The sequence below is a fragment of the Dendroctonus ponderosae genome, unplaced genomic scaffold, assembly GCF_020466585.1.
Source record: "Dendroctonus ponderosae isolate FM_Combo_2020 unplaced genomic scaffold, Dpon_F_20191213v2 Dpon_F_20191213_1, whole genome shotgun sequence".
NCBI classification, from domain to species: domain Eukaryota; kingdom Metazoa; phylum Arthropoda; class Insecta; order Coleoptera; family Curculionidae; genus Dendroctonus; species Dendroctonus ponderosae.
In genome coordinates this window covers 16,869,938-16,882,225 of record NW_026017110.1, presented here as the reverse complement: position 1 = coordinate 16,882,225, position 12,288 = coordinate 16,869,938, and the positions used below count along the sequence as shown (strand labels likewise).

The window sequence follows — 12,288 nt, the reverse complement described above, 5'->3', positions numbered from 1 at the left end:
AAACGGGACGGAAAACATGGAATTTTGGCATAATCTTGCACCTAAGTGTCTGATATTCAAATTTCGCTTTCTGGGTCAAAACTATTCGAATTTCCCCACTCACGTTGTTACGACTGAATCGAGTTTTCAATTCTCTATCCAACGATGCCAAAACGAATTCTGTGGCTCGAATGGTTCTTGAGAAACTTTGAATAAAGCAGCGTCATGTTCAAGCGGATTTTGCAACTCAAAAAAAAACCACGCAAATCTAAAACTTCCTGAATTCAAGCATTTTTTGATAAAACTGCCAGCATTTCCTTATCAATAGTTTACTTTCTAAAAAGGCCATTTACTTCTCTCTAGAATGATGTACAAATGAGCGTTCTTGCTCATTTTTCCTCCGAGATATGAGCAAAAACGGGACGGGAAACATGGAATTTTGGCATAATCTTGCACCTAAATGTCTGATATTCAAATTTTGCTTTCTGGGCTGAAACTATTCGAATTTCCCCACTCACGTTATTACGACTGAATTGAGTTTTCAATTCTCTATCCAACGATGCCAAAACGAATTCTGTGGTTCGAATGGTTCTTGAGAAATTTCGAATAAATGCCATTTAGTTATCTCTGGAATGATGTAAAAACGAGCGTTCTTGCTCATTTTGCTTCCGAGAAATATGCAAAACGGGACGGAAAACATGAAATTTTGCAATAATCTTGCGCCACCCTTGCGCATAACGACTATCATTTTTCTAATTTTATAGATAACAGAAGACTGTATTTTTCTACATAACCCTCCCCCGACTTTAAAGCTGGATCCGCCCTCGGCTACATGCAGTTTATACATTGCTTAAGAGCCTTTAATAACAATGCGCTAAAACCAATAAAAAATTTCTAACTACTCACTTTCAGATTGACTAGATTTCCCACAGTTAAAGCCCCACTTAACGCGAATAATCAAACTTATACAATTTAAATGTTTTTCTCACCTTTGAGAGTCTGCTTCAGCTCACAGTCGGGTACTGACCAAACCTTGCACAAACCACTCCAAGATGCAGTAGCCAACAGTTTTGAGTTGGGAGAAAATGTACAATAAGAAATAGGGCGATTGTCTCCAATTTGGGAGGAGTGAATTGCCATTTGCTGGAGTTTCTTTTGCAATTCTTGGAACCTTCGGAAACATTAGCTTTTGGATTAGTTGGCTTAAAACCTATTTAGCTCACTTACTTGGCTGTCTTAGTGGTGGCTGGCAATTCCATTAAACTCCTTGCTTCTGCAAGTCTGGCCTTGGCTCTGGGTAACGAATAGTCAGCTAGCCATAGTCTAAGCATAAAATAATAATGTAAAGCAGATACTTTTTGGTTAAATTCTAGATATTTACCTAGCGATTCTCAACGACTCCGGACCTTCATGGTACCAGGTCTGCTCTTGGTCTTTCTCATACAGCTTTCTTTCTTCCTCGGCTTCTCTCCTTATAACAGAATCCTCGCCTAATCTACTCAGAATGTCCCTCAAACGACTACGCCGCTCCGCCGGGCCTTCTCCAAACAGGCAAATGGGTTCTCCCAATTGTCGGAGATTACGTTTCACTTCGCCATCATCAGTGGACACATTAATAGAACGCGCCTTCTTGCGTCTCTCAAATTCCTCAAGCAGTGCTTGTTTGTCTCTGGACATTGCTTCCTCAAGTTCCATATACTCATTGTTACCTTCATGCTGGGGCGGAGGCACTCCTGAGTCCGAATCAGAGGTATCACTTTTACCATCATCGTGGGTATTTTCCAAGCGGGCTCTTTCGGCATCTTCCAGCGATCCGTAGTGGATTGTTTTGATTTTTTTCGCGTAGCTTACTTCGTCATCAGACATGGTTATTTAAAGGTACTATTTGAAGCCTATTCGATAAAGGAATGTGTTTTGTTTGTTTGCAAATACAAATCTAACCTTGAAGCTGACTGCAGTAAAAAATTTAAGGTTAATTTAGGCCTTAGCAGTTAGCAGTGTCGCCAACGTAGATTCTGTGCGTGTTTTGCAGGGGTTTCTTTACAGATTCAGAAAATGTTTACTAACCTGCGTGGCACGCTCTGGACCACATATAATAGATAACCTCTCTGATCTGTGGGCTAGACGAAGATGTTGAGGTGTGTGTTGAGCACAGTGTTGAGGTTAAGGATTGAGCTGAGCATTATTTTTGAAGCTGACTTTTAAATCGTTTGATCAGAGACAAGTACATACATTTATACATACTTGTCTCTTGTTTAATTAGCTGACAAAAATGAAAGTGAAAGTAATTAGTCGATCCACAGATGTTTTCCTACGGGAAACCAAACAGCAAATTCACAAAGGTAAAATTCGACGTTACAAAATGTGCCCCCAGTACTACTTAAAATCCGATTTATTCCGTAGTTTTTCGTAATTATGATCCCGATCTGCACCCTTTCGAAACAGCCAGAGAATACACTAGAGCCTTAAATGCCGTGAAATTAGAAAGGGTATTTGCAAAGCCTTTTCTGGGGAATTTAGATGGTCATCGTGACAGTGTCTCGTGTATAGCCAAACATCCCAAACAGCTCTCCACCATTGTTAGTGGAGCCTTTGATGGAGAAGTGAGAATTTGGGACATTCCTCGAAGAGTCTGCCTGAGACAATTCGTTGCACATAATGGCATTGTTAGAGGCATAACCTACACTCCGAAAGGGCTAAAGTTTATTACTGTGGGTGATGATAAAACTGTGAAAACGTGGAATGCTGCGGAGCCTCAGCTTGGAGAGGACGAGGAACCAGTGAACACAGTACTAAGCAAAACTGTTATTACGGCAATCAGTCACCACAGGCAAAAGGCGATTTTTGCAACTGCGGGAGAAGTGGTGCAACTTTGGGAGGAGAGCAGAAATGAACCATTGAGGACTTACCAATGGGGCGTCGATAGTCTTCATGACATCGCCTTCAATATGGTCGAAGCAAACATTTTTGCTGCATGTGCAAGCGATAGGAGCATCATTTTATATGATACAAGAGACAATGGTCCCTTGAGAAAAGTTGTAATGAAACTAAGGCCGAACAAAATGGCATGGAATCCAATGGAAGCTTTTACCTTCACATGCGCCAACGAAGACTATAAGTAAGCATCTATTTTACTAAATTTTGTAGATAGTTTCTTTACTCATCAATATCTGCATATTGTCAGTGAAAGCGTCTAAAAGCTAAATATACTAATCCATTTCTGCGGCAGAGTGCAACTTGTTTGCGCGGGTTTCGAGCAGTAATGTACTGAAAATTAGAAGCTCAATTGTGACCTTAAAAATAACTGGATCTCAGTTTTGGAAATCTTTGCCAACAGTCAGCTAATGGAGTGATTTTGGTGCGCTTTTGAGTGCTAGTAAATGAAAGTGTATCATTTACACCGGTCTATCTGGCACATTTTTGTCCAAAATGGTTTGCGAGAATAAATGATTGAAAACGATTGATTCACACATGACTCCCATGTGTGGAAAGATTATCAAATAATCAACTATTGAATCAATCAATCAATTGAAATTTATAAGAATAGCAATATTTTTTCTCTTTTTGGCACAAAAATCACTTATATTTCGGCTCACGAAAATATTGTGCTTTCCACATGTGTGTCTCTCTGCAACAAACCGAGACTCAGATTGCACTTGTTAAAATAGTCATAAGACAATTGTATAACTTTTCATATAAAACCCGCGTGTCGTTTCCAGATGCCCCGTTTCTTTTTCAATTTTTTGTTCATTTATTAATGCTGCATTTTTTGTTATTTTCAGTCTATACACGTTCGATACACGAAATTTAAACAAGCCAGTTAACGTTCATATGGATCATGTGGCAGCAGTCACCTCTGTAGAATATGCCCCAACTGGAAAGGAATTTGTGGCTGGCAGCTATGATAAAACTATAAGAATATTCGAATGCGACCATGGTCACTCTCGGGATGTTTATCATACAAAAAGAATGCAACGACTGACTTGCGTTCATTGGTCGCTAGATAATAAATTTATTATTAGCGGATCGGATGAGATGAACATTAGGATTTGGAAAGCTAGAGCGTCTGAAAAATTGGGACCGGTATGTAGCAATTCTCCAACTAAATTACTATTAATTACAATTAAAAATTTCTAGTTGAGGCCCAAAGAACGAAATGCGTTACAATATGCTGAAGCATTGAAATGCAAGTTTGCCAGCCATCCTGAAATCAAGCGAATCAAAAGACATCGTCATGTGCCTAAACATGTATACAATGCCCAGAGGGAATTGAGGACCATCAAAGAGAAGGAGAAGCGTAAAGAAGCCAATAAGAGGGCTCATTCACGAAAGGGAACGGTACCACACGTTCCGGAAAGACAAAAACATATTATTAAAGAAGTCCAGTGATTTTAAAGTGGTATTTTTGGCATAGAAGCAAATGGGTTTTATTGATCTTCTTCTTCATTCTAATATGGATACATATTATTGCCCACGTCCGTAGTTGTAACGTTGTTACAAAATTTATCAATTTCTTTACGAATGAGACATCTTTATAGAAATCCAATTTGTTTACATTTTTAAAACAATCAAATCAAAAACTTCTAGTTTTAGCAAATCTCGATCAGCAATCATATTTAATGATAATTTTCTTTACGATGTTTTATAATTTTTTTTTTTTTAACACTAGCGACATTAAACTAATATATGCGTTTTGTCGTCAAACAAGCAATAGAAGATATTCATAATGTTTTGTGAAAAATTATTTTCATAGAACATATTCCATCAAATATTTCCCGGAAGGAAACGAGCTAATAACAACAGTGTGGAATTGAAAAAATACTTTTCACTGCTAGTCCGAGTCAACTGTTTTCAACTTCCAGAGAATTGTACTAAACCAATTTTTAATTACTGAAAACGATACACCTTATGCGACTCAGGAACAAAATCTTTTGAGAAGTTTGTTTATTATTATGGAAACTGTTAGTGAATATACCAGAATAATCCGTTTTCTATTACTTTGTTCTCATGTGAAAATATACAGCGTGTTGCAAAAGATCGTTTGAACCAACGTTATTAAATGATTGGTCACAAAATTGAAAAAGCGACGAACATCTATATTAATTTAATTGAATTAGATGATAGAATTTGAATGTTTTTCTTAAAAACCATTTTGTAAATAACAATAAATGTTTGAAATAAAATTTGGGCTGAGAAAATAAAAGTTGCTAGGTTTATCATTTTTACTCGACGAAATATTAATGCGAATATTATCTTTTTAAGTATTTGCTTTTAGATATTTAACATTTTAATTGAAGCACGGTTTTATTACCATAAGACCAGCCAAAAAATCACTTTACATTACTTAATACAAAATAAAATTTGTATTTTGTCAAATACCGCTTGGACATCGTCAACCGTCCGTTCATCTCTTTATTTACCCGTTTCTTGTATTCTGTTCGTATGTCTTTACTATTTGCACTTTGTCAATTCTTCTTCATTCAATTTTAGGAAAATTCTTCTACAAGTCTTACAAGTCTTTACAATAACAGAAAATTTGAAATTTTTTAATAGCAACTTGCGCAACTGAATTACTATGCAAAAAGTTGCTTTCTCTTCTAACCAAGGCAACGCAATAATGAACACACTGTATATACATTATGATTTACGTAAATCCAAGTGTAAGCGTATTAAAAAGCGTCTTGTATGGGCGTATCAAAAACACTGTCTGCCAAACCGTCTAGAAACGCACCTAAATTTTATACAGGTGTCTGATAAGTCAAGGCATTTCTTGAAATCGTATAGTTTCAAACCTACAGGGTGTGAAAGTTGTAGTAATACAGTTTACAATTTAGCCATATTTGAATAGATTTTCTTACTACAACTTTAATCATCACAATCAATTCAAATTAATTTCGATGAACACCTTTTCTATCCAATTTTGCATTTTCGGGTAGGTTAAAAAAAAATCAAAGACCTTTATTCCGTGTTGATTGTTCGGCTACCAGCAAGCACTCGTCATTGTGGCCAATATTTTCCATTGGCTTTTGTTTCATGCTTTACCGACACGGCGAATTTCACTCACCCAGAAAGAAATGATCGGTTCTTTCATTGAAGCCGATGGGAAAACGGCAACCGCACCATCAGATTTTCCCCACCCCTGGAAAATCTTTCGCATCTTGAAATCGCTCCGCGAATTGTCAGTCGGATGATGCCCTTTGCACTGTTTTCCATCCTGGATCCGGTTTCCGTTTTCCCACAATCTACGCGAAATTCGCATCTCTGAAATTTGCCTCAAAGTTAGTGGTCGTGTCAAGTGTGTTGTGGGATTCACATTTCTAACCGAATTATGTAAGTGTTCTTTGTTTTATTTTCTATGGGCACGGAAAAAAATGAAGGTTTCCGTTTTTAGAAAGTGGTTTTTGTTTTTAGGGTGAAAGTGAAATTTAAAGCAGAACGTCTTGGACGAATTTTATTGCGTTTTGTTGCAAATTAGCTTTGGTTGTCAATGACGCTGATTGAAAGTGTTGTTAATGAATTTCAGTTAAATTTGTCGAATCGTGGAGCGAATAGCAAATAGAAATTGACAATTTTATTCGGAACAATCCGGCACTTAATTGTCTTACTCAGACTTTTATTTGATTTTTCTTAAAGAGAGCTCAGATCCAATAATTTCCTTAGATGAGCAGGGTTTTCTTCACTTTTACATACAATTCTGATTTATTTTCCTGACTGCGTGTACTTGTTATTATATTCTTATTTTTTCTGGGTCTCACTCAAAGTGTGAAGTAAAAATTTTCATAATAATTTCGTAAGTAAGTAATTTCATTACGTTTCGGCCAGACAACAGCGCCATCATCAGACTTAAAATTTACATAAACTATAAACACCAATTCACAATTAAAACATGTTGTATAAAAACTACAATTTATAAAGCGTTAAAACATTCATCAGTTCTTGAAGGAAAATAAATAATAATAAAGCCAAAAAAAAATGATATAGAACACCCAGTACACTAGTGAAAAATTAAAGCTATTTCTGCTTATCCCAATATATATAAACTATATATATCATCATTCTCGCAAATGTAGAAAATAAATCAAACAAATTTACGGTTTCAAGAAGACAACGACCTAAAAGAACGTTACTATTTACCAATTATGAGGTAAGTTTTTAAAATGTTTTGCTCTCCCAAAAGAATTTTTCCCTCAATAACTGATGAATGTTTTAACGCTTTATAAATTATAGTTTTTATACAACATGTTTTAATTGTGAATTGGTGTTTGTAGTTTGTGTAAATTTTAAATATGATGATGGCACTGTTGTCTCGCCGAAACCTAATGAAATAAACGATATTCAAAATTTTTACTTCACACTGACTGAGGCCCAGGAAGGAAAAGACTATAATAATTTTACATACAATACACTTCGATATGTACAGGGCGCAAGTAATCTACTTAACACCTTAAAACTTTGAATTGGCTGGTAGCTCATGCTATTATAGTATACATTTGGTATGTGCATTATATACATTCTCCATTTGTAGATATAAACAGATATAATTCGCAAAATTTCGTAACTTTGAAAAAGTATTCTTCAAAAATTCAATTACAAATCCGACGAAACGTTCTTGAAATGGGCGTGAAAAAAATAATGTTTTAAATTGGGACTTAATTTATAGTTAGAAGTTTAAATTCGGGGTTTTAACTCATGCACATTTTGTAGCTGGAAGTTACAATGAGCTCAATATTATATTTATATGTCTCTAATATAAGAAATTAGTTGGAGGAAGGAATTGAGGCCAAATTTATCTATGCAACTTTTTGAAAAAGCGAGGAATATGGAAATGTGTTGGCGAGTTATCATTGCATTTTTAGTTTATATTTTTTTGAAAAAAAATGAAGTAATTTTTTAAACGTACCAGCGCACTTAGTTGCTGCGTGAGTTTTCAAGAAATTGAATGAGTCGAAGTATATTTATTATTTCTGTAATAGTTAAGTAATTTTTTTCTTGCAAATCAACTAATTGAGAACGAAAATTAAGGAAAGGATATCTAGTTTGAATTTTTGTTCGGAAAATCCCGTTGCAGGCGATTTTTATGTTTAACTTTCATTTCTAAAACTGTCGACCGAAAATAACTTTGATACAAGCAAAAACTCAACATAAATACAGGATTTATACTCAGCAGTTAGACGGTAATTAGTAAATTTGTTGTAATTTTGTAAAATTTTAAGATGAAACAAGGATTTAACAATTTTTACAAATAACCTCATATCCAAAACAACTATCTACATTTTACAGATAAAAAAGTAGTCAAAATATAAAATTTGTTTTCGCTAGTATTTGCCACGAAAAAAGAAGTCATGGAAAAAGAATTCAGCAACAAAATGCAAAAAATAAATTAAAAACCGGTAGTTAGTGTAAAAGTTAGAATACTTTACATTTATATGATTCTGAAAAAGTCAGAATTTCTACTTATTCTTGAATTGCGTGTATTCCGTTGGTAGTTAAATTTTTGTAACTTTCAAACACAGTTTCGTTCAGCATTTAAATGCGGAATTTGGATGTCGGCGGCGGATTGGCGGAGTAAATATGTTGATAAGCCAATGAATACCATTTTATAGAGAATAGAAATAAAAACATTTTCTTTCTCAATTTCTTGTAAAGATCTACATCTGAACTGTACGTTTTTTGCATCTACAAATCTGAAAGGTTCCAAAGTGTAAAAAAATATTTTATATCTGCTAGTTTGTTGTAGCATTACATGTATGTCATATCCGAAGAATTATGAAATTCTTACTTATCGAAGTGAATTAAGTCGTAATTTTACTGCTAAATTTGCTTTTTCTTTCTGCTTCATTCTGCACATAAAGTATTCGACTTAAAATCCAGTATAAAAATTAAACAATATGAAAATATATTCCTGGCGAATTACCATAAAAACATTTTTAATTCCGATTTGTTCATAAAGGAACAATTAATTTTTCTTAGTCCAGTTAGTTGCTACTGGAAAGCTAAAAAAAAACTCGAATTTTTCCAAATTAAAAAATCAAAAATTATCCAGGTTGAATTGAAATATATTTGTCTGGAAAATCTCAGATGAAAAAATGAGAAAAACAGACGATTTATAATTTAAGCAGAAAAATAATTTTGAAACAAACGATGAATTAATAAGTCTGATATAAAAACGCATAGGCCAAAATCAACAAGAAAAACATAAAACAGAATCAGTAATTAATTTTTCAATAGTGGGATTTTCGGTCAACGGATGTTTCGACTTTATTCAAGTCATCCTCAGGGCTCTAAAATGGAAATCAGAGGGGTTTTTATCCTAGAGCCTGGTGGAGTTTCAAGACTTACAGTGACACAAGGACTTACACTAGTGTGTGACATTGTTATACAATAAAATTTAAAAATTAAAGAAAAAAAACTTAAAACTTAACTACACAACAGATTAAAAATTGAATCATGACCATCAGACTATTCAGTTAAAATACTAAAAAATTACATTAAAATTAACATTGGTTCAAATAAGTCAATCATGGTCAAAAAAAAAAAGTAAAAAAGTCTAAAAAGTCTTACCAACTTAGTTTCGTCGTTTGTTCACTGCTTTTTATTATTTTTTAATTTAAATCTTATTGACATGAGATTATTGCTTTTAGTGTGTTTTATAGTTTTGACCGCCTGATCGTTTTATTTTATGTAATTTTAAACTCTTGTGAGACGGGACTGACCATGATTGACTTATTTAAACCAATGTTAATTTTAATGTAATTTTTTAGTATTTTATCTGGATAGTCTGATGTGAAGTTGGGTTTTAAGTTTTTTTTTTAATTTTTAAATTTTATTGTATAACAATGGCACACACTAAGTGTTGGAATTCCACCAGGCTCTCTGTTTTCCATTTTAGAGCGCTGAGGATGACTTGAATAAAGTCGAAACGTTGGCACAGGAAAAAGTAGTGTTTTATTTTGCCACCATTCGTTGACCGAAAATCCCACTATTGAAAAATTAATTACTGATTATCATCACGGTCACAACATATAAAACGGAATGATACATTTAGACTGTATCAGAAAAAGATGTATATACAGTGTATTTCAGAACACATATGCTCAGAGTTGGGAGATGGTTAAGAAATATTTGATTATAAAATGATACATGCAAAAAATAAGTAGAATCCGTGATGGATAGCGTGTTTGATAAGCAAATGAACAAAAAATAGTAATCAAATAAATTCTGCAGCCCCAAGACAATAACAAGCAAACTCACATTCAAGAGGAAAAAATGTGAAAAACACAGGGTAATTAGTAAATTTCCTTTCATTTTGTTTCCTTTAACTTTCAAGATAGAATAATGATTTGACATTTACAAAACACTTCGGTTTCAAAAGAACTAACTACATTTTGGTTTTAAGCAATATAGTAACGCACAAGGTGTTTCGAAAAATGATAAAATACTTGGCTTGATGTTTTCGCCATTATTTGCAATGAAAAATGAAGCGTCAAATCTTACTCCTTGGAAAAATAGACAAATTATTAAGCTGCAAAGTGAATAAAATTATTTTAAAATTGAGTAGTTAATGTAAAAGTTGGAAGACTTTGAATTTCAAAAAATCAGAACCTCCACTTTTTCTAAAACTGAGTGTATTTTCTTACGTAGTCAAATTTTTTTTTAAAGTTTGGCGGCAAAAAGGGCGATTTGCAATAACAAATAGGCTAAAAACTAATTCTTTTCTTAAAATTTAGACTTTTGTGTCAACATTTCACAAGCTGTGCTTTACTTCTCGAAAACAGTATTTAGGCTGCATAGTGCTCAAGCTCAATTTCTTCCCGAGAAATGAGCAAAAAGAAGGCGTAAACCATGAGATTTTGGCCTAACATTGCACCTAAACGTGCAACATTCAAATTCCGCTTTTTACGTGAAACTGTTTGTCACTATTTCCTTCACCTTCACTCGCGTTCCTATACTTTTTGTTTGTTATTTACCTTCCTTTTGCCAATCCGAGCAAGTGCCATTTCATATACACTTGCCAGAATAAACGCAATTAATTTAATTTTCGTTAAGCACATACAGAGTGGCTATTTTCTGAATCTTTGTATGGGTAACTTCTACATTTGTAAAGATAGAGTATCCGTTAAATGTTTAAAATTGGGCAGAATTCGATTGCCTATTCATTACCGTTTTCGAAATTTAGGTAGCCGACTTGGTTTCTGAAATATCCTGAAAAGGCAAAGGCAATTCGAAAAAAAGTTAAAATTGTCTTTGGTAGAACTTTTCGCGTTGAATTCAATAAACTAGCACTCGTTGTCATAGTCAACTTGGTTTACGAGATAAAAAATAAACTTATGTTTTTTAAATGATAATGATAGTTGGCTATGGGCCTTTTAAAATTATAATTTTTTTCCGAGTTTAACGATAGAACTGTTTGTATGTTTTTCGCCTTTTGTTGCCGTAAAACTTCAAAACAAGATAAAAAATGTGTAGCAGGCTATGGAAACAATAACTATATTATCACACAAAGCACAAAACAAAAATGAAATAGTTAACAGACACAATCATGTTTACTCGGCTAATGAAAATCATCATCTAATTGAAAATAGGCGAGATCAACGTGTTTTTTTGTGAATGTCTGGTGAGGCATTTTTAGTGATAGAATTATTGATCCATTCTTTTATAATCACAATTGAAATATGGAAACATTTTTACACTTTTTGCCAAATGAACTTAAGACATGTTGAATAGTTTTCCGTTAGCATCGTATCGAAAATTGGCATATTTTCCACATGATAGTGCACCTTCACACAACTCACGAGTTGAATGTGAAGATACCAAAAATGCCTGGACGTAAACGGAACTCAATTTGAACATCTAATTTAAACGATTCATTATTGTTTTGTGCTTTGTGTGATAATATAGTTCTTGTTTCCATAGCCTACTGCACATGATTTATCTTCTTTTGAAGTTTTACGGCAACAAAAGGAGAAAAACATACAAACAATTATATCGTTAAAGTCAGAAAAAAATAAGGATTTTAAAAGGCCCACAGCCAGGTACGATCACCATTAAAAAAACCATAAGTTTATTTTTTATCTCGTAAATCAAGTTGACTGATAACGAGTGCTAGTTTATTGGATTCAACGCAAAAAGTTGTACTAAGGGCAGTTGTAACTTTTTTCTAAGTTAAGCAGTTTACGTAATAAGTGATAATTAAAAAAGTGCAGATTTCTTGGCTTTTCAGGATATTTCAGGAACCAAGTCGGGTACCTAAATTTTGAAAACGGTAATGAATAGGCAATCGAATTCTGCCCAATTTTGCCCATTTAACGG

At 33.9% G+C, this 12,288-nt stretch overlaps 3 protein-coding genes across 3 annotated transcripts in view; 2 read left to right on the top strand and 1 right to left on the bottom strand.

The window, feature by feature from the left end:
- Nucleotides 1-1,965, bottom strand: part of LOC109542484 (U4/U6 small nuclear ribonucleoprotein Prp4) — a 3,192-nt gene extending 1,227 nt beyond the window's left edge. Inside the window, exons 1-3 of the mRNA XM_019911729.2 lie at nucleotides 1,361-1,965; nucleotides 1,207-1,302; nucleotides 969-1,150 (exon numbers count right to left, since the gene is read on the bottom strand). Of these exons, the coding sequence (XP_019767288.2) occupies nucleotides 969-1,150; nucleotides 1,207-1,302; nucleotides 1,361-1,845 (763 nt within the window). The 5' untranslated portion in view covers nucleotides 1,846-1,965. The remainder of the gene's footprint in view (nucleotides 1-968; nucleotides 1,151-1,206; nucleotides 1,303-1,360) is intronic.
- Nucleotides 1,966-2,075: 110 nt separating this feature from the next.
- LOC109542480 (DDB1- and CUL4-associated factor 13) lies at nucleotides 2,076-4,395 on the top strand. The gene is made up of 4 exons (XM_048660712.1): nucleotides 2,076-2,321; nucleotides 2,383-3,097; nucleotides 3,762-4,062; nucleotides 4,117-4,395. The coding sequence occupies exons 1-4, from the start codon at nucleotides 2,252-2,254 to the stop codon at nucleotides 4,366-4,368; spliced, it is 1,338 nt and encodes a 445-aa protein (XP_048516669.1). The 5' UTR covers nucleotides 2,076-2,251; the 3' UTR covers nucleotides 4,369-4,395.
- Nucleotides 4,396-5,184: 789 nt separating this feature from the next.
- The window catches only part of LOC125502494, a 127,214-nt gene continuing 120,110 nt past the window's right edge, over nucleotides 5,185-12,288 (top strand). The window contains exon 1 of the mRNA XM_048660716.1: nucleotides 5,185-6,309. The gene's annotated coding sequence lies outside the window, so the exon portion shown is untranslated. The remainder of the gene's footprint in view (nucleotides 6,310-12,288) is intronic.

Excerpts from the sequence above, each read along its gene's own strand:
- LOC109542480 (XM_048660712.1), top strand. The coding sequence starts at position 2,252 with ATGAAAGTGAAAGTAATTAGTCGATCCACAGATGTTTTCCTACGGGAA. Across the intron at positions 3,098-3,761 it reads TGCGCCAACGAAGACTATAA|TCTATACACGTTCGATACAC; the intron begins GTAAGCATCTAT and ends TGTTATTTTCAG. Across the intron at positions 4,063-4,116 it reads CGTCTGAAAAATTGGGACCG|TTGAGGCCCAAAGAACGAAA; the intron begins GTATGTAGCAAT and ends AAAAATTTCTAG.